Source organism: Hibiscus syriacus, unplaced genomic scaffold (genome assembly GCF_006381635.1).
Source record: "Hibiscus syriacus cultivar Baekdansim isolate YM2019G1 unplaced genomic scaffold, ASM638163v2 tig00110319_pilon, whole genome shotgun sequence".
Classification (NCBI taxonomy): Eukaryota; Viridiplantae; Streptophyta; class Magnoliopsida; order Malvales; family Malvaceae; genus Hibiscus; species Hibiscus syriacus.
The window spans coordinates 3,369,472-3,390,280 of record NW_024062678.1 but is presented as its reverse complement, the minus strand read 5'-3'; the positions used below and the strand labels follow the sequence as shown (position 1 = coordinate 3,390,280).

The 20,809-nt window shown below is 33.9% G+C and overlaps 2 protein-coding genes and 1 pseudogene across 2 annotated transcripts; 1 reads left to right on the top strand and 2 right to left on the bottom strand.

Moving 5' to 3' along the window:
• The first annotated feature begins 1,040 nt into the window (after positions 1-1,040).
• LOC120117409 lies at positions 1,041-3,459 on the top strand (annotated as a pseudogene).
• A 135-nt stretch (positions 3,460-3,594) lies between these two features.
• LOC120117413 (CASP-like protein 4A4) lies at positions 3,595-5,251 on the bottom strand. The gene is made up of 3 exons (XM_039137698.1): positions 4,844-5,251; positions 4,357-4,492; positions 3,595-4,274 (listed from the first exon to the last, which is right to left on the bottom strand). The coding sequence occupies exons 1-3, from the start codon at positions 5,149-5,151 to the stop codon at positions 4,086-4,088; spliced, it is 633 nt and encodes a 210-aa protein (XP_038993629.1). The 5' UTR covers positions 5,152-5,251; the 3' UTR covers positions 3,595-4,085.
• Positions 5,252-6,049: 798 nt separating this feature from the next.
• Positions 6,050-8,608, bottom strand: LOC120117411 (bifunctional UDP-glucose 4-epimerase and UDP-xylose 4-epimerase 1). Its single transcript, XM_039137696.1, has 9 exons — positions 8,165-8,608; positions 7,972-8,021; positions 7,720-7,855; positions 7,292-7,393; positions 6,955-7,182; positions 6,692-6,773; positions 6,539-6,621; positions 6,377-6,468; positions 6,050-6,260 (listed from the first exon to the last, which is right to left on the bottom strand). Exons 1-9 carry the CDS (start codon positions 8,357-8,359, stop codon positions 6,176-6,178), a joined length of 1,053 nt encoding a protein of 350 aa, XP_038993627.1. The 5' UTR covers positions 8,360-8,608; the 3' UTR covers positions 6,050-6,175.
• Positions 8,609-20,809: the final 12,201 nt, after the last annotated feature.

The window sequence follows — 20,809 nt, the reverse complement described above, 5'->3', positions numbered from 1 at the left end:
CAGAGTTGTTATTACGCGCACTTTTTAGAAGCTGCTCTTGTCCAATTTCCGAATTTGAAGATGAATAAAGTTTATATTGGGGTTGTTTTTATAGTTTTTGAGTGAATATTTGCCAAATCGAGATGAGCAGCAACCGATTGGTGGCAGGGGGTGATTTGGTGGTGACTAATTCGATGGCCAGCTTATGGGATTTAGAAACTTTAGGATTTAGGGATTTTGAGTAATTTAGGGATTGTAAGGTGATTTTAGAAATTTAATGATTTTATTTTATTTTAAAAATATGTTACAAGTTAAATACTGATTGGACAATATATTTTTTAATGACCTTTAACAATGAAACACATTAAATGATGACGGAATAAACTTTGAGTTCTTCGACCCAAAAGAAATTTAAACACTTAAAATAAATAAAATATAATTTAAACACATATTTTTTTAATTTAACCTCATTATTATTATTATTTTGTAAACTACATTTTCTTGCAACTGGCAGCAGAGTGTGCATTTTCAGATATTGAATATTTTCTGATCTGAAATTTTGAATATTTAAAAATTTATATTTATGATCTGTATCCGATCCAAAAAAATTTAGGTATTCCATTTTTTACATATTCTAATTTTCAAATAAGATATTCAGATATTTGGATCTAAATATAAAATATAATTTGATGAAAAATTAAATTTAAATTTTATATTTTGTGAGTTTATGCAACATCTTCTATACTTCTACTGTATTTTATATATATTTAATTGTTCACACATAACAAATAATTAAATGTCCAAAATTTTATTGGATTACAACCTTAGTAGAGTAATGAGTTACTCACTTATTGAGTTAAAAGGTTATCTAAAGTCCATTTTTATCGGATTTTTGGATAATTCAAAATTAGAATTTATTTGATTCGTATTCGATTTGATTATCTGATTTTATTGAATATTCAATCTGAATTACCTGAAAATAAAAAATAAATCAAATATATGAATTTTTGATAATTTGCCTTTGCCTAAACTTTTTAACCTTGGGGTAAAGTTCGTCTCTAAGCTGCTAGCCAAGAACCCAATCCGAAACGTGGCGTTTGAACTCCGACTGTGCACAGTTGGATAGCCCGGACGCTGTTTGAGCTCTAGCAAGTGTTTCTTTGACAATTTCCTCTTGAAAATGGAAAATCATATTCATTATCCAAGTGCTCAAATTGACTGTTTATCGTTTGAATGACTCTAGTTTAACCATTTCTGTTGGATTACGGCTTTTCATTAGTTGGCACTGACATTGCTCTCATAATGTTTGATCAAATGTTTCACTCAGCAGTGAAAAGATCCTCAGTGCATTACACCTAACATTTATCACTCGACTTTCCTTTCCATTCTTTTTGAACAAGAATTCACATTCCATTCATTTTAAAATACCAACCATGTTTCAGTTGCGTTTTAAGTATTGTATTTCAAACTTCAGAAGATAGACAAAATGGTACCGAGCAAGATCTTGCTAGGCATATCTTCTGGGTACTTCTTGTATTGTAGTTTATACCTTATAGATTTTTAATTCTTTTGTTCATTTCTATAAATATATCTTGAATTCAAGTCTTTGATTGATTGCTTTAGCATGATTAGAAGCCGGATGTCCAGATTATACAGCTCTGAACCTTGTTGCGTTTTCATTAAATCTGCAGCTTGCGGTTCTGTTTTTAAAAAGCTTTTTGGCAATCCTGGGTTGTCAGTAGTACTGGGTTGAGCCAGAGCCAATGTAAAAGTGGAATTTTCAGTTGCTGGTCAATAACAATCTGATCAAAATGCTAGTATTACCCTCGAAAAGGTTCCTTCTATTATTTGGGGAATCATTACCCTCGTCCAGGTTACCTAATGTGTCTAGGAAAGTTTGGGGACAGACCAGTGTACGATTTGTGAGTCAAGTTAATCCTGGTAATGAACCTATCAGTCTTGCCAGTCTTGGTTTTAAAAGTGACTTTGAGAAAACAAATAAGAATAAGGAAAATAAAATCAAGAGGCTTGATGTTTCTAATGAAGCACCCAAAAGTAAGTTGAGGGGTGTTGGAAGCAATAGTATAAAAGCATTTAAGGCAGTTGGGGTGAAAAAATCCCTAGAAATTGAATCAGCTCCTTTTGCAGCGAAGTCATTTTCTGAGCTTGGCCTCCCACCTTTGTTGCTAGAGAGGTTGGACGTGGCAGGCTTCACGGTTCCGACTGATGTTCAGTCTGCAGCTGTTCCAATGATTCTCAAGGATCATGTTGTGGTGATCCAATCTTACACAGGCTCAGGAAAAACATTAGCATATCTCCTTCCCAAACTTTCTGAAGTACGCCCACTGAAAAAGAGATCTCCTAATGGTGAGGATGAATCTGGGGAAAAAAGGGAGATTGATGATGTAATTGTAGCTCCCTCTAGGGAACTGGGGATGCAGATCGTTAGGGAGGTTGAAAAGCTTCTAGGACCTGAAGACAAGAAAGTTGTTCAGCAACTTGTGGGAGGTGCAAATCGATCAAGACAGGAAGAAGCTTTAAAGAAGAACAAGCCAGCAATTGTTGTTGGCAGCCCTGGTCGAATTGCAGATATCAGTGCAGCTGGGAAGCTTCACACTCATAGCTGTCGTTTCTTAGTTTTAGAAGAAGTTGATGAGCTCCTGTCATTTAACTTTTGAGAGGATATGCATCTGATATTGGAACATATGGGCAGGAGATCAGGTGCTGACCCCCGTAGCTCAATTGCTAAGTGAGCCGAGCGTCGGACCATTATGGTGCATGCTACAGTTCCATACTCTGTTATAAAGGCAGCTAGGAGCTGGGGGTCTGACCCACGTCTTGTCCAAGCTAAAAAGGTCATGCCACTTGAATATGTTGCGCCTTCTGGTCCTGTTAATATCTTAAAACCTACATCTGGTTCAGACTCAAGTATGCGGACTCAAGCAGCATTGCAAAGCCTGCCACCTGCTTTGAAAAACTACCATTGTGTCACAAAATTAACACAAGGTTGATACATTGAGAAGATGTGTACACGCACTTGATGCCAAGTCAGTGATAGCTTTCATGAACCATACGAAGCTGCTAAAGGATGCTGTTTTCAAGCTAGAGGCCCGTGGGATAGTAGCTGCAGAGCTGCATGGTGATCTTGGCAAGCTTGCAAGGTCAACAACTTTGAAAAAGTTCAGGAACGGAGAGGTCAGAATTCTGGTGACAAATGAACTTTCAGCAAGGGGTTTGGATGTTGCTGAATGTGATCTTGTGGTTAATCTGGACTTGCCGACTGATTCTATCCACTATGCACACCGAGCTGGTCGAACGGGTCGGCTTGGTAGGAAAGGTACTGTGGTAACCATCTGTGAGGAGCCGGAAGTATTTGTTGTAAAGAAGTTATAGAAGCAGCTCGGAATACCCATTCCTGCTTGTGAGTTTGCAGAAGGCAAACTTAATGTCATTGAAGAAGACTAGACTTTGGGGCTCCCTGGTGATACAATCCCTTCTTTTTCACTATCATATTAGGAACATTACCCATGCCTTTTTCCTGCATCTATTTGCCTTGCTTTTAGTACATCAAAGGACTATTTTGCGGCATAGTGAATATCCTTACATATAATATAATGAATGTAGGTTTATGCATTTTTTTTTATAACTTTCCATCTGTCGGAGGAAGCCAAATATATGTTACCTTTGCATTTCAAGATGAGTTTGGAGTATATTTGAAATATGGAGTGCATGTTAATGCATGTTAAACCATTTTACATTTGTTCCACTTTATATATGACAATCTTTAGTTCCTCTTGTTCTTGTGGAGCTTCTAATCTTGATATAGAATCAAGGCCTGAACGAGTTAAGTAAAACCAACTTGATCGAACTCCCTGTGTCTAGTTGTATTGTACATATGTTATTTCAAGAACTTCTACTCAGAATACTTTCCATAACTGATCTGGACCATTACATCGAAGGGGTGTGAATAATGGCCCGTGGATGGGCTATAAGACCAAGAAACATCATTCTTTACAGGAGTATACAGTTTTAAGCTATTAATACTAGAGCAGTTATTTGTGGAGTGATGGGCGGATACAGTAATATACACAAGGCAGTAAGCAACATCACCAGACAAGTCTCTTACAGAGCTTGTAGCCAGATAAGAGAGCAGAAATTGCTATAACCAGAAAAGTTGCAAAGGACATGGTAGTCGAGATGACAGTTCCCTTCCAAAGTGGTGTGCTTTGCCGAACCTGCCATCGAATGATTGATATTACTACCGAAGCCGACGAGATGAGAAGGTAGCCCACCAACTGTACAGGTTACCTAGGCAGGAATTAGGCAATCACACAAACCAAAAACTCTTAAGAGTTTTCAAAGGGGAAGTGCACTTGCCTGGTCTAAGACAAAGCTAAGGTAGTCTGAGGTCATGTCTGAGATTAGAATGCCTCTGTGAAGAATCTCGCTAATACCCTTAAACAGTTGGAAAGCCGCATAGACGAAAGCTAAAATGGCTACACCGAAGCAGTATCTACTCAAAGAGAGATAATTCTTGATTAATACAGACTACAGAAAGTATATTTAAGATCTATACTGTTCTAACTAACTGGTTTTAGAATAAAGATTACAGAAAGTATGCTGAAGAGGAGTTGGAGCTAAAAATCATGTTCACGGAGTTGGACCTCTAAACATCATGAGGCTTTGATGAGCACAATCGAGGCTCTGGGAAAATCCTTTCTTTAAGACTAACTGATGTTAGATTGAAGGTGATATCTTGGTTTAGATAGATTGGTTTCTTACTTGCTCTTAATCTTTGCTTCGCCTTCTAGGCTTTACTTTTTAATCTGGTAAAAAAATTAAAGCAAAACATAGTTAAGCTTACATCAGTTCGGGGTACTCAGAGAAGCTAGCAGATCGTTGGCCGTTCTTGGATGGAGACGCCAGTGCAAGGGCTGAAATAAAGGAGAAGAGAAGCACCAAGAATCGAAGGAAGAGATTCGAATGATGTAGGGTAGGTCGATAACTTCGTCTTGTCGAAGCCCCTGAGAAAGAAAACGGTGAAGGGGTTGGAAATGGCTGATGAGTCTGGGAATTGGTCACTGACACGGGGGAAATACCAGCCATGATTCTACAAGCAATCGACAAAACATGCTCTCCCTCTTCTTTCACTGCTTCCTTTACCTGCTCCATCCTTTAGTTGAAGTTGCTTTTGAATTGGGTTTTTGTGAATGAATATGGAAGTCGTTGAGAATGAAGTTAGTACTTCATGGAGTTTCAAGGAAAGTTTCCAGTTAGTCATGGTTTGTAGTTTGACAAAATTTGCTGGAAAACTTAAGAGCTGACTTATTTCTTAGATTAAGATTTAAAATTTCAATTTGAGTTAATTAGACTTATTTGTAAAACAAGTATTTAAATTATACTTTTTTTTTTTAGTTTTAGGTGCTTATAGTTTTTTGTTCTGTCAAAATAGGTGCTTTCAGAATAGCCAAATAATTAATTAAATCAGAGTTCTTTACATGATGATGAATTCAGAGTGGCCAGTGGCGTAATTAAGCATCTGTTATTTAGATAAGAGAAAGCCGGAGAGGTTACTTTGCATAGGTCATCATTGTAGTCAATTTTGTGAGAGATGATCCCATGTGACATTTAAAAATTAGGGTACAATACACAAATAATCCTCTTATTATAAGATATAATTTTGTTGAGTCTTGATTGTTAAAAATTACACAATGATCACTCAACGATTTATTATGTTCCAAACTCGTCATTCTTCATGAAAAATTAAAAATTAAAGTCGTTTGAGTTGGACATTAACGTGCTGATTGAGTTATGATAAAATTTGATCCCATAATCTCAAACAATTTTTATCTTAATCAACATGTTAATGTCTAACTTAGACGACCGTTAACTTTTTAATAGAAAATGATCAATTTGAAGTATGATGAATAGTTAGATAATCATTTTGTAATTTTTTAATAACCGTGGGAATAGTTTTTAACTTTTAATAGTAGAGGACTCAACAAAGTAATATTCAATGAATTAAATCGACTACAAAAGGCTAGCTTGAACATATGGAGATGTATATATACAAAATAAGAATTATTAAATTTGATATAAATGACCTTGAATAGAAACAACATTAGTACACATATCTAACACTTGAAAATCTAACGTAAGGGGATGCTTAAACGAGGTGTGATGTTGAGGGAAAGCTTCAAGGCTTAGACTTGTATCCCCATGGATTGCTGCTTGCCCACTTCCATTGGTCCCTACACATCTCCTCTACACCGTATTTCGCCCTGCAAAATTACCCATCTCTTATCATGAAAACTACAATAGCAAAGTAAACACTTGCAGTAACAGAGGAGCAATCAAATAATGCATTAGGGGAAAGAGATTGGAATCATAGACATACTCCCAACCAAGTTCATTTCGTGCTTTCTCAGTGGAAGCATAAACTGCAGTAGCATCTCCGGGTCTTCTCGGGCATAGTTTAATGGGGATTTTCTACAGTATTTTCAGCACCAGCAGTTTAAATATGAGAGGAGAAGAGGAGGAGAAAAGAGAGAACATTCACCTTTCCAGAAGCCTTTTCAAAAGCAGCAACCATTTCAAGCACAGATGTACCACTGCCTGTTCCCAAGTTGTAGGCAACGCAACCTAGAAGAACAAATAAGTTGAAAACAAACCTTCATATGTTTGAAACAAGGCAACTTGAATGATTGATCACCTATTTTATCTGTGGTAAAAAGCTTCCTAAGTGCAGCAATATGGCCATCAGCTAAATCCATAACATGGATGTAGTCTCGGATCTGTCAACAAAGAATCAGTCCCACAAAAAGGTGTTCATGTGGTGATTATTAACTTTATTTTGTATGAAAGACATCGTCGACATCAAGCAGGCATACAAGATGAATTTGCAAAGTTGATCACAACAAACAGGAAGGACTATAACAGAAAAATTTTCAGGAAATTTAACGTCACAACACATACCGCACTGCCGTCCTTGGTCGGATAATCGTGACCGTATACATTAAGTTCAGGCAATCTACCGACGGCCACTTGCTGTATGTAAGGCATGAGATTATTTGGGATGCCCTTAGGATCTTCACCAATTTGAGCACTCTCATGAGCACCAACAGGATTGAAGTAGCGCAGTAAAATGATACACCAATCTGGTTCAGCCTTCTGAATATCTCGTGCAATTTCTTCAAGGAAAAGCTGGTAAATTTACACAACTTTTAGTTTACCAATTAAGTACAAGTATCATGCTTAAAAAGCACAAGGAATATACTGCCAACGAAAACAAAAACACAATGCTATTATTTACCTTGGTCCGTCCATAAGGATTCATGGCCTTCAACTCAAAATCTTCAACACATGGTATTTTCTCAGGTTGGCCATAGACAGTTGCAGAGGATGAGAATACCATCTGCAGAAATAAGTTTAGTCTTAGATTAGCAGTGGGTGAAGCATGAAAAATAACGAATAAAGCTGCAAAAACTAGTGTTTTTCGGCATAGAAACAACGACACGTCACCTAAATTTCAGCCTAACAAACATTTTAGTCTATAAACAAAAGGCCTTCCTCGAACATGGGAACTAGCTTGAAACATCAACATGCAGCTGAACAAGGAACACTGTCAATTATAGCAATTTAAACTCTTCCTTACATCAGTTGAAAGTAGCAACTACGAGACAATACAGCCAAAAGGATACCATACAGAGGAAAACAAAGAGTTTGAAGTCATTGGCATACCTTTTTGCAATTGTATTTGGCCATGGTCTCATAAAGATTGATAGTCCCAATCAAATTGTTATCGAAATAGCGACGCGGGTTATCGACACTCTCTCTGACAGCCTTAAGGCCAGCAAAGTGAATGACGGCATCAAACCTGCGACAAATGTTAAAACACAGGAGAAATCAAGTCAACAACATTGGTCAAATTACATCCATTTTAAGCTATCTGCAAAGAGTTAAAGCTTAATCCTAAGTCACAGTACACCATACTTTGTGTTAGAGAAAAGCTTCTCCAAGTCATCCCTGTTCCTCAGATCACCCTGCAACCAAACAAAACCAGAATCTTGATCATGCTCAAATCAACATGAAAATCCTTGATCTCATCATAGATAAAAAAAAAACTCCTATCTGTATGATCATAACAGCAAAGATTTCATCTTTTGGGGTGAAAAAATGTGCTTACCAAGTGGAAGTCAAGTTTCTGGGAGAGCTGAGGACCCACCAATTCCTTAACCCTATCAACAGCTTCAATAGCAGAGTTATCAAGATTGTCAATAATTGAAACCCTGAACCCTTCATGGAGAAGCTGCACCACTGTGTGGGTTCCAATGAAGCCAGCACCTCCAGTAACAAGAATGGTTTTCTCCGAGGCACCCATTTGTAATTATAAACTGTTTATTTTTTATATATTAATTTGTATAATTCAGGGAATGCGAGTAGAGGAAGACCTTGGGGTTTTTAAAGAATTTCTTGTTTATTGACGGCAATGAAATAATAAAAAAAAACAGATTTGGAAGTATTTCCAATTTGGGTATTTGCAGAAGACGTGTTCGAGAAAATCAAGAAACTATCTTTTCGGAAAACGAGAATTTAAAAGGATAAGAATGCGAGGCAAAGTTTGAGGAAAACAAAAGAACAAAAGTGAAAAACAGCTACTGCCATGTTGGAATTGATAAATTTTTCCAGACAATCACAGCTCAAGGCCCTTTATTTTAGGTAGTTGTTGTCTCTGGCTGGTAGCTTTAATTTAACATAGTAAGAAGCTACTACCCCTAAATTGGATACCATTGAATTAATGGGTAAACTACAATTTTAGTATTTAAACTATCTATTTTATTTCGTTTTAGTATCCAAACTTTCATTTATTTCAAAACAATATTTAACGTTTATTTCTTTTGTTTATTTTAGTACCATGACGTTAAAAATAAAAACGGAACTGTTTCACAAGACATTTTTATAGATAAATTATATCATACATCACTTAACTATCTTCTCACTCTTATTTTGATCACTAAAGTTAAAAAAAGTTCAATTTAACTTCTCAACTTTCAAATTCTTCATGTTTTAATCACTGTAATTTATTTTATTAATAATTTTATGACATAAAATTATTTATTATTATTTTATTAATATATAATTAAAATAAAAAATTTTGAAAGTTAGAGTAAATTAAGAGTAATTTGAATAAGTAATTAAATTGTAAAAAAAATTAAACGCAATGACTAAAATAGGAGTGAGAAGATAGTTGATTAATGAATGATATAATTTAACCATAAAAAAGTGCTATGTCGTAACAATTCGGTTAAGTTTTTAACGGCAATGTACCAAAATGAAACAAAAAGTAAACGTTAGGTATTTTGAAACAAATGAAAGTTTAGATACTAAAACGAAATAAAATTGATAGTTTAGGTACTAAATGTGTAGTTTACCCTAGATTAATCTAAGTTTCGATTATTTTGAAATTAAAATTCTTTAAACTAGATTCTCTCCGTATAAAATCTTAGGGTAAAGCACATAAATGATCCATCGATTATGTGGTGTTATTTTGTGGAATCTCTCGACTATTAAAAATTACAAAACGGTTATCTGACTATTCATATGTAACAAACTCATCCTTTTCCGTTAAAAAATTGACCGTCGTATGAGTTAGACGTTAACTTGCTGACTGAGATATGATAAAATTTGATTTTAGAATCGTTTATATTATGCTATTGAGCCAATCGACATATTTACCTAATGTACATTAATACCTGAGCCACAAAATATTTGCTCAAATGATTTTAAGATCAAATTTATTCATAGCACAGTCATTAAGTTAATATCTAACTTAGACGATCTTTAATTTTTTAATAGAAAATGATGAGTTTGGAATATATAAATATTCGGATGACTATTTTGTAACTTTTAATAGTTGAGGGCACATTTACACTTTACCCAAAGTTTTAATTGAAAAAAATTTATTATCATACGAGTTAGTTGAATTAAAATTGGTATTAATATGTCAATTTTCGTTTTTAATAATGAAAAGGGGTAATGGGGAATGAATTGCTGAAGTTGAGCATAAAATAACAATATACATGAAAGATAAAAGTGACTATTTTTCCGATATAAAAGGCCGCTTGAAGATAATCTTTTGTGGATGTTAAGAAAGGAATGAAATTTGCAATCCATGTGAAATGTGGGGAAAGGATATTTTCTTACGTAATTTAAGATAATGTTGGTTTGTTATTTGTGGGACCAAAACAAGCACAAGCCGTTCAGCTTTTCCAAATGCATGACATTGCCACCTACTTGTGGATTTCAAACACAAATTTGCAACTTGCCTGGTTTGCTCTTAACCATGCACTACAAGGTTGTTAGGCTGTGCTTGCAACGAGGTGTTGTCAATTTCAAAAGTAAAATATAAATTTGAGTTATTCGAGTTCTATTTTATAACTCGATTCGAATTAAAATTTTTTCGAGTGAAATTTATGAAACTACAACTCAAAGCCAATTCTAGTATAGTAAAAAAGATTGCTTTTTTCGAATCAAGTCGAGTTTTCCTCACCTCTAACTCCCAATCTAAATCTTTCCTAAAGACTGGCCTTTACATAAGAGTGTAAAGATAATTCATGTACGATGGGAATATAGTTTTGACACACTATAAGCTAAACTTATATGTAGAAGCATGCCTTGTTCCACAAGTTAGTATACAGCAGTGGGAAGTTTGGATTGAGAAATACCTGTTAACGTGATACACAAGCGTAAGTAGCACTGGCTTGGTCCTTCCCAATGAAATGATGAGGAAGTCGTTTCCGGCAAGCAGGCGGCATCTGAAAAGTTTTGTCGAATTCCAATCCTTGTTCATTTACAATTCTTCGTTATGATAGAAAGTGTGTTCTCATTAGGAGAAATCACCAATACAGATTCTGGATTAATACTGTTGGGGGATGGAGAGTTCAAATGCATATTTTGATTGTCTAGACTAGGAAATATGGCACACTAGTAAACCAATGCTTGAGAAAATTAATCAAGGGACCTCCCTAATTCCATCCTAGGTAATCTAATTACGGGTCAAGGGACCTTCCTAATTTACCGAATTTGGATTTACGTATTTGATTATTAAAGGAGATTATTGTTTCTGGTAACCGAGTCAAAATGTCTCTAATTCACATCTCCTCACCTTGCTTAAGAAATCTAGTATCTCATCCCACTAGACCAAGTGGTTGTCGGTTATAAACCAACATTTTAATTTCTACGTAATAGGATTAGAGTTCCGGCGATGACGGTCGTGGAAGGAGAAAGAACTCTTTAGATGAATTGATGAGTATGCCATTCGTGGTTTCCATACCAAAAAAACTAATCTGATTTCAACCACTTTGCCTTGCTTTGTGACATGGGACAGTAAAGAGATTTCCTTGTTCCATTTGAATAAGATGTTCTGACAGTAGCTTTATACATTTGTGTATCCTCAATTCATTTTGGACATGGATGATGCAAACTGGCGCCTCCTTAGACCTAGTAGAGTCGAATATAGTTTTTAACCGTTAATACGTTGAAATTGAGTTTCAGCTACATTCTTCTTTCTTGCTGGATATTTGCAATCTGCATGATTAGGATAACAAGTAATGAATCTAAAAGGAAAAACTGCATATTTCTGAATATCTTCAATTATTATTGTGACTTATTTTTGAACGGGTCACTAAAATTATTGTTTTGTAATAAATTGGTCACTCAATTGTTACCTCAGTCACAAAAGAATGATGTGACACGTTTGGGCAGCTTAGTTTGCACTGTTTGATCATGTTGACACCCTTTGACCAGTCACTTTAACTCCTACATAATAAAACTTAAATCTCAGTCGTAATCTTCTTTTTCTCTTCACCAGACACTACATTACTAGTTTCACCATGCTTGTGCTCTGAATCCTCATCAGGGAAAACCTCTAGTTGTAAAGATGGTGCAATGGTATCCACATGCTATCTCCACCTAGTGAACTTCTCTGCATGATTACTCCACTTGTCTTCATTATGAGCAAAATGTTGTTAAGAAACTCGAGTCCAGATCAGTTTCAAAATTTACACCAAGTTATGCTCACACATCGAACAACCAACTAATGGAAGAAACTTTCAATCCTCTTTATTTGAATCTACAAAAGTCATGAGAATGAATTACTTGAAGTACACATAATTTGTAGTAAACCCCAAACTCATTGCGTAATCTTATGATCCTCTTCCTTAAGCCTCTATTCTAATAGTATTCTTTTATCCTTTCCCTTTTCCGGTTTGAAGTTGTAGATCGGAAAAGATGTATCTAAAAACTGAAGTTTTGTGAGACAACAAAGATTGTTAGCCACTGAAAACATTGAACAATTTGTTCCAGTCCGAGGTGCTGAAAGCTTCCAACAGTTTGTCTCGGTCCGAGGCATCGATGTCGGGAGAAGTGCAGTGGAACCTACAACAAATGAAACGACAAGGACAGTCAAAATTTTCAAGCATCCATGGCCACACGATAGCTTTCCCGATATGTGCTAACAATACTTGTCTGCATCTTGAAACAATGCATGTCTGGTAGTTTTCATAGTCATCTTCGGAGATATAACAGGTCTAAATGGTGCAAGTCAGATTTGGCTACTACCAAATCTTGATGGTAGGAGTACATTGCCTTTCCGAATGATCCCAGGGTACCTATTAAGGTTGACGTTGACCTGAAAGAGCCATTTCGGCCTATTGAATTGCCACGAGACATGCTTGACATCGAAAAAGATGTCTAGAAGAATGGAATGGAACTTGGTACTACTAACACCACAAAAAGGAGATCTGCTGCACAAGTGCATTGCCTTTCCTGAAAACCCAATCACAAAAATAAGGAGTTCTCCAAGAAGCCCAAGCTAGCAAATGCACATCTTCCGGAGTCTCAAAAATTCTTCAAGCTACTTGCTGCCATATAGTAGACTTCAACTGTCTTTCCTTTTTCAAGAATGGCATGCTAAAAGCAGACTTCCAAAATCCTACTAAATTGAAATTATGGATATCTATGTAGGCCTTTTTTGTATGTAGTAATAAAACTGATTAATAACAATAATTAAAGTTTACAATTGTTTTATTACATTTTTGCAGGTTGAAATTTTACTATTGTTTTATTAAAACAAGTCCTTTTGGACAATTCAATCTGTCAAGTCCCACTATATATATTTTATACATTGCTTTTGCATTTGGGCACCTCCTTTTATTTGAAATACATGAAATTTGAGGACCCGTTGTTTGATAATTTTCATCTGTCAGCTACTAGTTTTGGCTGGAGCTTTGCTTGCTAACCTATCTCTTATGTAATATAAAATAAAATTTAGGGTAAATTATACGTTTAGAACTTAAATTATTATTTTTGTTATGTTTTGGTAACTAAACTTTATTTTTTTAAATCATATTTAACGTTTAGTTTAGGTTTCATTTTGGTACCCCACTGTTAAAAACTTAACATAATTGCTAATGTGATATTTTTTTATTTTTTCAATGATGACGTGACATTATCTTATGGTGAAATATCAACATCACCGTTAAGTTTTTAATGACAGAGTATCAAAATAAAATTTATGTACCATAATGGAAGAAAGTAATAGTTAAATACTAAACACATATTTTATCCTCAAATTTAATACGATAGGTAAAACCTAGTGGTTCCTATTGTCTTATGAAAGTAAAATTAAAGACCAAAATGTGGATATGAGCAATGAAGCATTAAATTACGGAATAGCAACTACGAAACGATATTATTTTTATTTATTTATTTTTACGGTAAAGAACACAAATGTCCCCCGACTATAGGATGATATTTTGTCGAGTTTTATGATTATTAAAAGTTATAAAATGATCATCTGACTATAAGGTGTTACTTTGTTGAGTCTTTCGACTATTAAAAATTACAAAATGGTCACCTAACTATTCATATATTCTAAACTCATCCTTTTATGTTAAAAATTGGCAGTTGTCTGAGATGAACGTTAACTTGTTGAGTGAGATATGATAAAATTTAATCTCATAATCGTTTTAGTTGTATTTAATGGATCAAGTCTTTGTTTATATTATGTCGTCGAGCTAGTGCTTGAAATATTATGCTGATGAGTCAGTGCTTGAAAGCAATTACAAAAATTAACGATTTTGGAACATATGTATAATCGGATGACTTTGTAACTTTTAATAGTCGAGGAACTCAACAAAACATCGTCTTATCGGGGGACCACTTGGTAACTTTTAATAGTCAAGGGACTCAACAAATAACACTCTATAGTCGAGGGACCATTTGTGTACTTTACCCTTATTTTTGTTAGAATCATGTTTGCTAGCCATTCATACTGCAGACACTAAAACAATAAAATCCGTAAATAAATGAGGTTAGCAAAATCAACTCAACGTTTTTAATAGTTCATCTGTTTGACTTCACATATTCAAGCATTGTTGGTTCTTCTTCATCAAGTTCTAACCATGCAAAACCTGTAATTCTCAATTGCAGAACAACTTTATTCTACAAAAATAATATACATGATCCATTTAATTACCTTGTAACAGTGGAAGAAACTATTTACATTCCATGTCTTGAGCTTCTTTGAGATTCAAACAAATAAAATTGCAGTCTCTGAGAAACAATTGCATTCCTTTCTCTTAAGCTGTATCTACTGTACATAACTAACTGCACTATAATTAAGCTGCCAAATAAAAAAGACTGATCAATTGTGGAGGGGGTTTGGTCCTCCTGGAACTGTTCGATAGGAAACTTGAAGAACTGCTTCACTGTTTTTCTCACAAGACTTTGCTGGGAAATGCCATGTAGAGAAACCTGTCTTGGATGTTTGTTCAGCTTCATTTCTTGGACTTGTATGGATGTGTCTGCAACTTGAGAGGTGGATGGTGGAGACTATGATCATAAACAACATAAATAAGAATTTGGAATTCCAAATCCTCATCGTTTTAGTTTAGAGAGAAAAGGGAAGGAGTGCAGGATGATGAATTTAAGGAATTGAGTTTATTCAACTTAAAAGAGGCAGGTGGGAAGTCTATATTAATATGAGATCAAGGCATCAAGCAACCAATGGTGAAGATGTTATCAGAAACTAGTAATTAATTCTGCTTTGTAAATGGCAGAAATACCCCTGAATCTTTGGCTAATTCTGCCACCATGTCATTAATTACTCCCTGTCCAAATAACAGTATGGAAATGGTAATCAGTGATGCAACTTTCTAAAGGAGGTATGGATGCTTTTAGGATGGCTTAAAAGCTCAAGATTGTGAAAGATAAAAGTGATCCAAAGCGGAGAGATATTTCAGCAGAGATGACAGGTTATGGGTGTTGTTGGGATTCGAATTCCAAACTTAGGGTATGTCTGTTTTACTTTGATTGGTTTCCGGAAAATGGTTTCCTATTTTTTTCAGTACTTAATTAGCAGAAAATAGAGTGATCGAAGTAATTCATTTGTGTGTATTAATTTGAGAAATCATCTTTCCTAAGGTGTTGTTCTAGGCGTTAACATCACATAGGCTTGGATTAATTTAAACTTTTTAAATTTTAACATCATAATCTAAATTTTCTGACTCTGTCAGACATGTGTGAAACTCGAACTTAGGACCTCAAAGAATAACTATCAATCTTTTAACCACTAAAGTCGATTTATTCGTGTCAAATTAATAATTTGGATCAATAATTGATGGTTGTTTCTTGAGGTGAAGGAACATTGAGCATAGTTTTCCTCAAGAAATGAAGTGCTTCTCAAGGTATTTTGTAGTGTATCAGTTGTATCCAGAAAGGCTAGGCATGGAATAATTATAGGAGGGTCCAGTTGGGTTAAGTTGTATACGACAGGGAGTGTTCTGTTTAGACATGTTGCTGTCATGGGCTCCATTCTTAAGCATTTTTGAAGCTTGTCCCTATGATGAGTAGTAGCAGGTCGAGTATAAGTGATGAAAAATAAGAGCAAAACATATAACCGGAATATATATATATATTTCATGTGAAGTTTGTTTGTTTTTATGAAAATTAAACTCTTTTTAGAGGATGGATCCGGAGGGAATATAAATTGCTAGTGTAAAAGTCGTAGTTACACGTCATCTGGGGTGGTGACAATTTTCCTGGAAAAAGAAAGGGAAAATATTTATGAGGTTTGAATTTGAGCAAGTGTACGATTTTAGATGTAGAATGATTGTGACTTTGAGGATTGCTACTCCAATTCTCTTTCATTTTTATTTTTCGGTTTCATGATTTTCTTTTAATTAATTCGAATTGACTTGTATCGTATTCTTAATTTTAGTGGGAGAATATCCCAACGAGGATTTTCTGTATACCCTAAACCTCGAACTCGAAACATATTTAGATGATACCAAACTACTTACCACTTAAATCAATTATATTGGTAATTCATTTTTTTCTCTTAGTGGAGTGTTCAAACTGAAACTAAATTATGGGGGGGTTTTCCTTTCAAGAAAACTAATGTTATTTTTCCATCATTTCTTTGAAACTCTATGAAAAATTGTTCAGTAAAATTACGTCAATAGATTATTTTTATCAAAATTATTAGTGTAAAAATTAATTATTAAAAAATAAAATATGATTTGAACTATTTTTCAATTTGTGTGTATTATTCTTGTACAGGAGTGATGTTACCATTTTTTGTATGTTCTAGTTTTATTAGAACTAACAAGGTAAATGGATAATGGGTTTTTAGAAACTAATTGGGTGCTACATGATGCAAAAATATGAGAAATTTATATAGGATTATGTATTGCGCGAGAGAGAAATTTACGGATGATCACGGCGATAATAAAGATGTCCTCCCCATACTTCAATAAGAACCTGGAATAGGGGGGGGGGGTTTCAGCGATGGTGCGCATATACATGATATTATGCAACGAGAATGGAGTTTACAATTAGATACGTGCCATGGGAAACCGGTGACTTAGCTTGGAATCTACTTGTCGGAATTCACACCTTCCTGGAGCCACCGGCAGGGGTCCGAGGTGCTTTCCATGAAGATGCCCAAACTGCTATGATCGCATAATGACTAGGCTACATCCTCTGTGATAACAAAATAAAATATACTCATATAAAGAAATAGTTAAAATTCAATCATATTATTTAAAATTTGTATAGTTTTAAACAGACATCATCATCAATAATAAAGGATAAGTATCATCATAAACATAAAAATTCATATAATGAAGGTAAATTGACAAACTGATTTTTTACAACTAAACCCAGATCCACCGCTGGTAGTTACGAAAATAAAAAGATACAACACAAAAATTAAAATATATATAAAAAAGTTAAATAACTGAAAGTAAAGGAGAAAATAAAGGAAAACAACACTGATTATGCTAAAGTATGACTATATGGGTGAGAGTCGTTCGGTCGAAGACCAATGATGCCATTTTACTAAACAATTAAGGAAAAAATTTAGAAAAAAGTGTTTTTACTCAAAAAAATATTTTTTTATTATTATTTTCTTAATTAATCTAGGTAAATACAATGTAATATTTGTTCAAAGATAACTTTCAATAATTTGACATTGAACGTTTACACCCTTGACATTCATGGTACTCGAATCCGAGACATCAAAGAATAATAACAATTCTTTTATCACTGATGTCGATTAATTCGTACAAAAATAATTTTATTAATATTGTTATTAGATACATATTTTTTTGAATAATTATATATATTTTTATTAGTCTGGATAAATATAAGTTAGTGTTTGTTCAAAAACTCTTAATCATGTGACATTGAACACTCATACCCTTGCATACATAGTGACCAAACCCAGAACCTTAAAGAATAACAATAAATTCTTAACAACTGAAATCGTTTGGTTCGTACTAAATAATTATATTTAAGACGATAGTGACCTAATTTAGATGTATTTTCGAAGAAAAAAACATTATCATGTAATATTTTAATTTTTAAAAACATTAAATCAAATACACTTGAGTAATAATGGAATTGAACGCACTTGGGAATAATCAAACTAAAATTGAACCAAATTCAATAAAACCAAATCAAATAGTATAAGCGAATATTGAGTTTTTAAAAGCCAAGTTATATTTGACAAATACTTTTGAATGGAAGAAAAGTGAATGAAACCACATGGATCATTGAAGCAAGAGCAGAAAAAAAGAAAGAGTGTGGTCATATAATTCTTCACGCTGCATCTACCGAGGATTAGGTGTTGTTTAGCTGTAGGGGGATATACCCCTACTCTCACTTGCCTTAAAAGCCTGGTTTCATAACAGGCAATTAGATGGAAACATTCGTTGGGGCTCCCATTCTAGGTCCTCTAATTTATTGGTCTTTAAATACGTGGACCAATGCTAATTTCAATACATGATTAAGATGGAATTTAGGGATGGGCATGGGTCGGGTTTCAACTAACCCGACCCGATCAAAAAATTTTACATCATTCATCTTATCCGATCCGACTCGAAAAATATATACCCTCCACTCGACACGATTCCGACCCGATTTTTTAGATAAAATTCGAATCCGATCCAATCCGACACAAAATAATAAAAAATATTATTTTTATTTAATAAAAATAATGATTTAATTAAAAATATATATATAAAGAGTATTATTATAGTTATTCCTAAATATATAAGGTAAAATTATATTTTTTATGGATCGAATCAGATAAGATATTTTTCATCTTAAATTCATTTTTGTTTCATTTGCTTTTGTTGTGACGAGTTTCTGTTTTTTTAATTACTGTGATGAGTTTCTATTTTCTTTGATTTGATGTCATAAATTTTTCATACACGAACGAACCACGAATTAGAACAAACAAATTGGAACGAGATTCGTTCGGCTGGAGAGCGAATTAGGTAGCACTAGTCTAGGATGTAGGTTGGCATAAGCTAAAACGCCCCCCCCTTCGAAGAAAATAAAAATCATGTCATAACTTGTTTAATTTTTTATTGACAATGAACATACTCTGTAGACACAATTATTTAAATTCATGTTCTCTAACTCTCTAGAGAGAACAACACTATTTTATACAACCGAAAACACTTAATATACTCCAATTTTTTTTCTTTTGAATGTTGAATAATGTTTTGCATTGTAAATTTCTTTTAATAAGTGAGCTGTCTTGGTATGTATCATTATATATAAAATGTTAATGTGCTGAGGATATCAGCATGATCTGGAAAGGGGAAGAAAAAATATGCATTGAGAAGCAATTTCTCATAGAAAACTTTGACCAATGTGTATCTCATAAAGATAACATGTAGAGTAGGGAGTGGGTTCATACTAGTCAGAGTTGCCAAATCCTAATGTTTATCTTACTTTTTAGGACTACTCAGCTGCCTAAATTGATATTTTTTCTATTAAAAAAAACTTGACGTTTCTTAAAATGACATAATACCTTGTGAAATGTGAATTATTTATACTAAATGTGAAACTGTAACCACTAACCACCATATTTTTATCCTCCCTATTATTATTATTATTATTATAAATCAAGCCCATAAAAATATATTATTTTTATGTGGAGTAGGTTATTGGGTTATTTGTATTGGGTTTACGGGTAGACAGATTTGGTCTTTAATAATCTGAACATTTATTTGAATTTATAATGTTTAAGTGATTCGGTGTCAGATCTTCACCATTTTTCTCTCTTTGAACTGACAAATAGATTTACGACGATGTAAACGACCTTCTCCTAGGCTCACATGAAATCTAGGTGCGCAGGTATTTCAACCAAGTGAGTGGTACAACGTCTTAGTAGGAGAAATACTTGATGCTAGTTCGAGGCCTAAGGGTCTTGTATCGTGTTCTTATATGAGTTGTGGTATTAGACTCTAGCTTTCACTCTGTCCCGTGGGATCTTCTGTTCAAAAGTCTGCTTCATTTGCAACTATATTGTGACTTGTGTACTAACACATAGCTTCTTTGTTTTAAACAAATTATTATGAGAATGATTGGATTACTAAGAGATCATCTCTTATCAAGTATTGCAAAGCTTTATCACCGAATAAATGTAGACATGAATCATTAAAGATAATACTTACTTTTTAGAGGAATATATCATAATAATCGAGAAGATAGATTATATCTATGACACTATGTAGAGTTTAAATATAATGAATACTATTATTTTTTTCACCCATAATGTTGGTGAAAAGTATTTATATACTAATATTTACAAAAATATTTGATGAATGATGTTAGTGTATAAATATATTCATCTTGTGTTGAATCATTAATGATAATTTTTATTTATTTTATTTAAAGATAATATACAATTATAAATTAAGAGTGGAAAATATAATAGCAAAATGCCATTTACATCTATTTTTTTTTCAATTGTACCCTTGAGATTATCGTGCATGAGTGGATAGTAATGGGGCCAGTGGAGTCCTCCCCCTCCTCCCTCGAAATATTTTAAAATTTTGATATTTAATTATTTAAAAAAATTTAATTTAAAAAGTCTCGAGTTTGATGTATTGTGTATGCAAAAAATTCACACTAAAAAACTTACCAACTAAAACTAAATGTATGATATAGGTCGATTCGAATTAATCAAAGAAAAACTATGAAAAATCGGGAGGGCAACCAAAATAAATTGTTAAAAAAAGTTAAAATCTTAAATTTAAATTATAAAAGAAAAAGCTTTTAAGTGTGCGTTAACGGTCTTTCTACCGTTATGCGAATAATATAATATTAGCAAGGAAAGTAAGATGATTTCCCTAAGCATGAAAGGAAAAAAAATGGATCTAGTTTTCCCTTTGAAAAGAATTGCAAATCATAAGCAATCGACTTGCAAGTTGAAGAAGCGGGAAAGAGCCTGAAAGGTTGAGTGAGTATTCAG

Bases quoted from the DNA above. Each gene is read 5' to 3' on its own strand.
- LOC120117413 (XM_039137698.1), bottom strand. From the start codon at position 5,151: ATGGAGCAGGTAAAGGAAGCAGTGAAAGAAGAGGGAGAGCATGTTTTG. The intron at 4,493-4,843 runs GTAAGCTTAACT...CTCTTTGAGTAG, and splicing joins TCTGAGTACCCCGAACTGAT to ATACTGCTTCGGTGTAGCCA. The intron at 4,275-4,356 runs GCAAGTGCACTT...TAACCTGTACAG, and splicing joins TTAGCTTTGTCTTAGACCAG to TTGGTGGGCTACCTTCTCAT.
- LOC120117411 (XM_039137696.1), bottom strand. From the start codon at position 8,359: ATGGGTGCCTCGGAGAAAACCATTCTTGTTACTGGAGGTGCTGGCTTC. The intron at 6,622-6,691 runs GTGATCAATCAT...TTGTTCTTCTAG, and splicing joins TTTTACCACAGATAAAATAG to GTTGCGTTGCCTACAACTTG. The intron at 6,469-6,538 runs GTGAATGTTCTC...AAAATACTGTAG, and splicing joins TTGAAAAGGCTTCTGGAAAG to AAAATCCCCATTAAACTATG.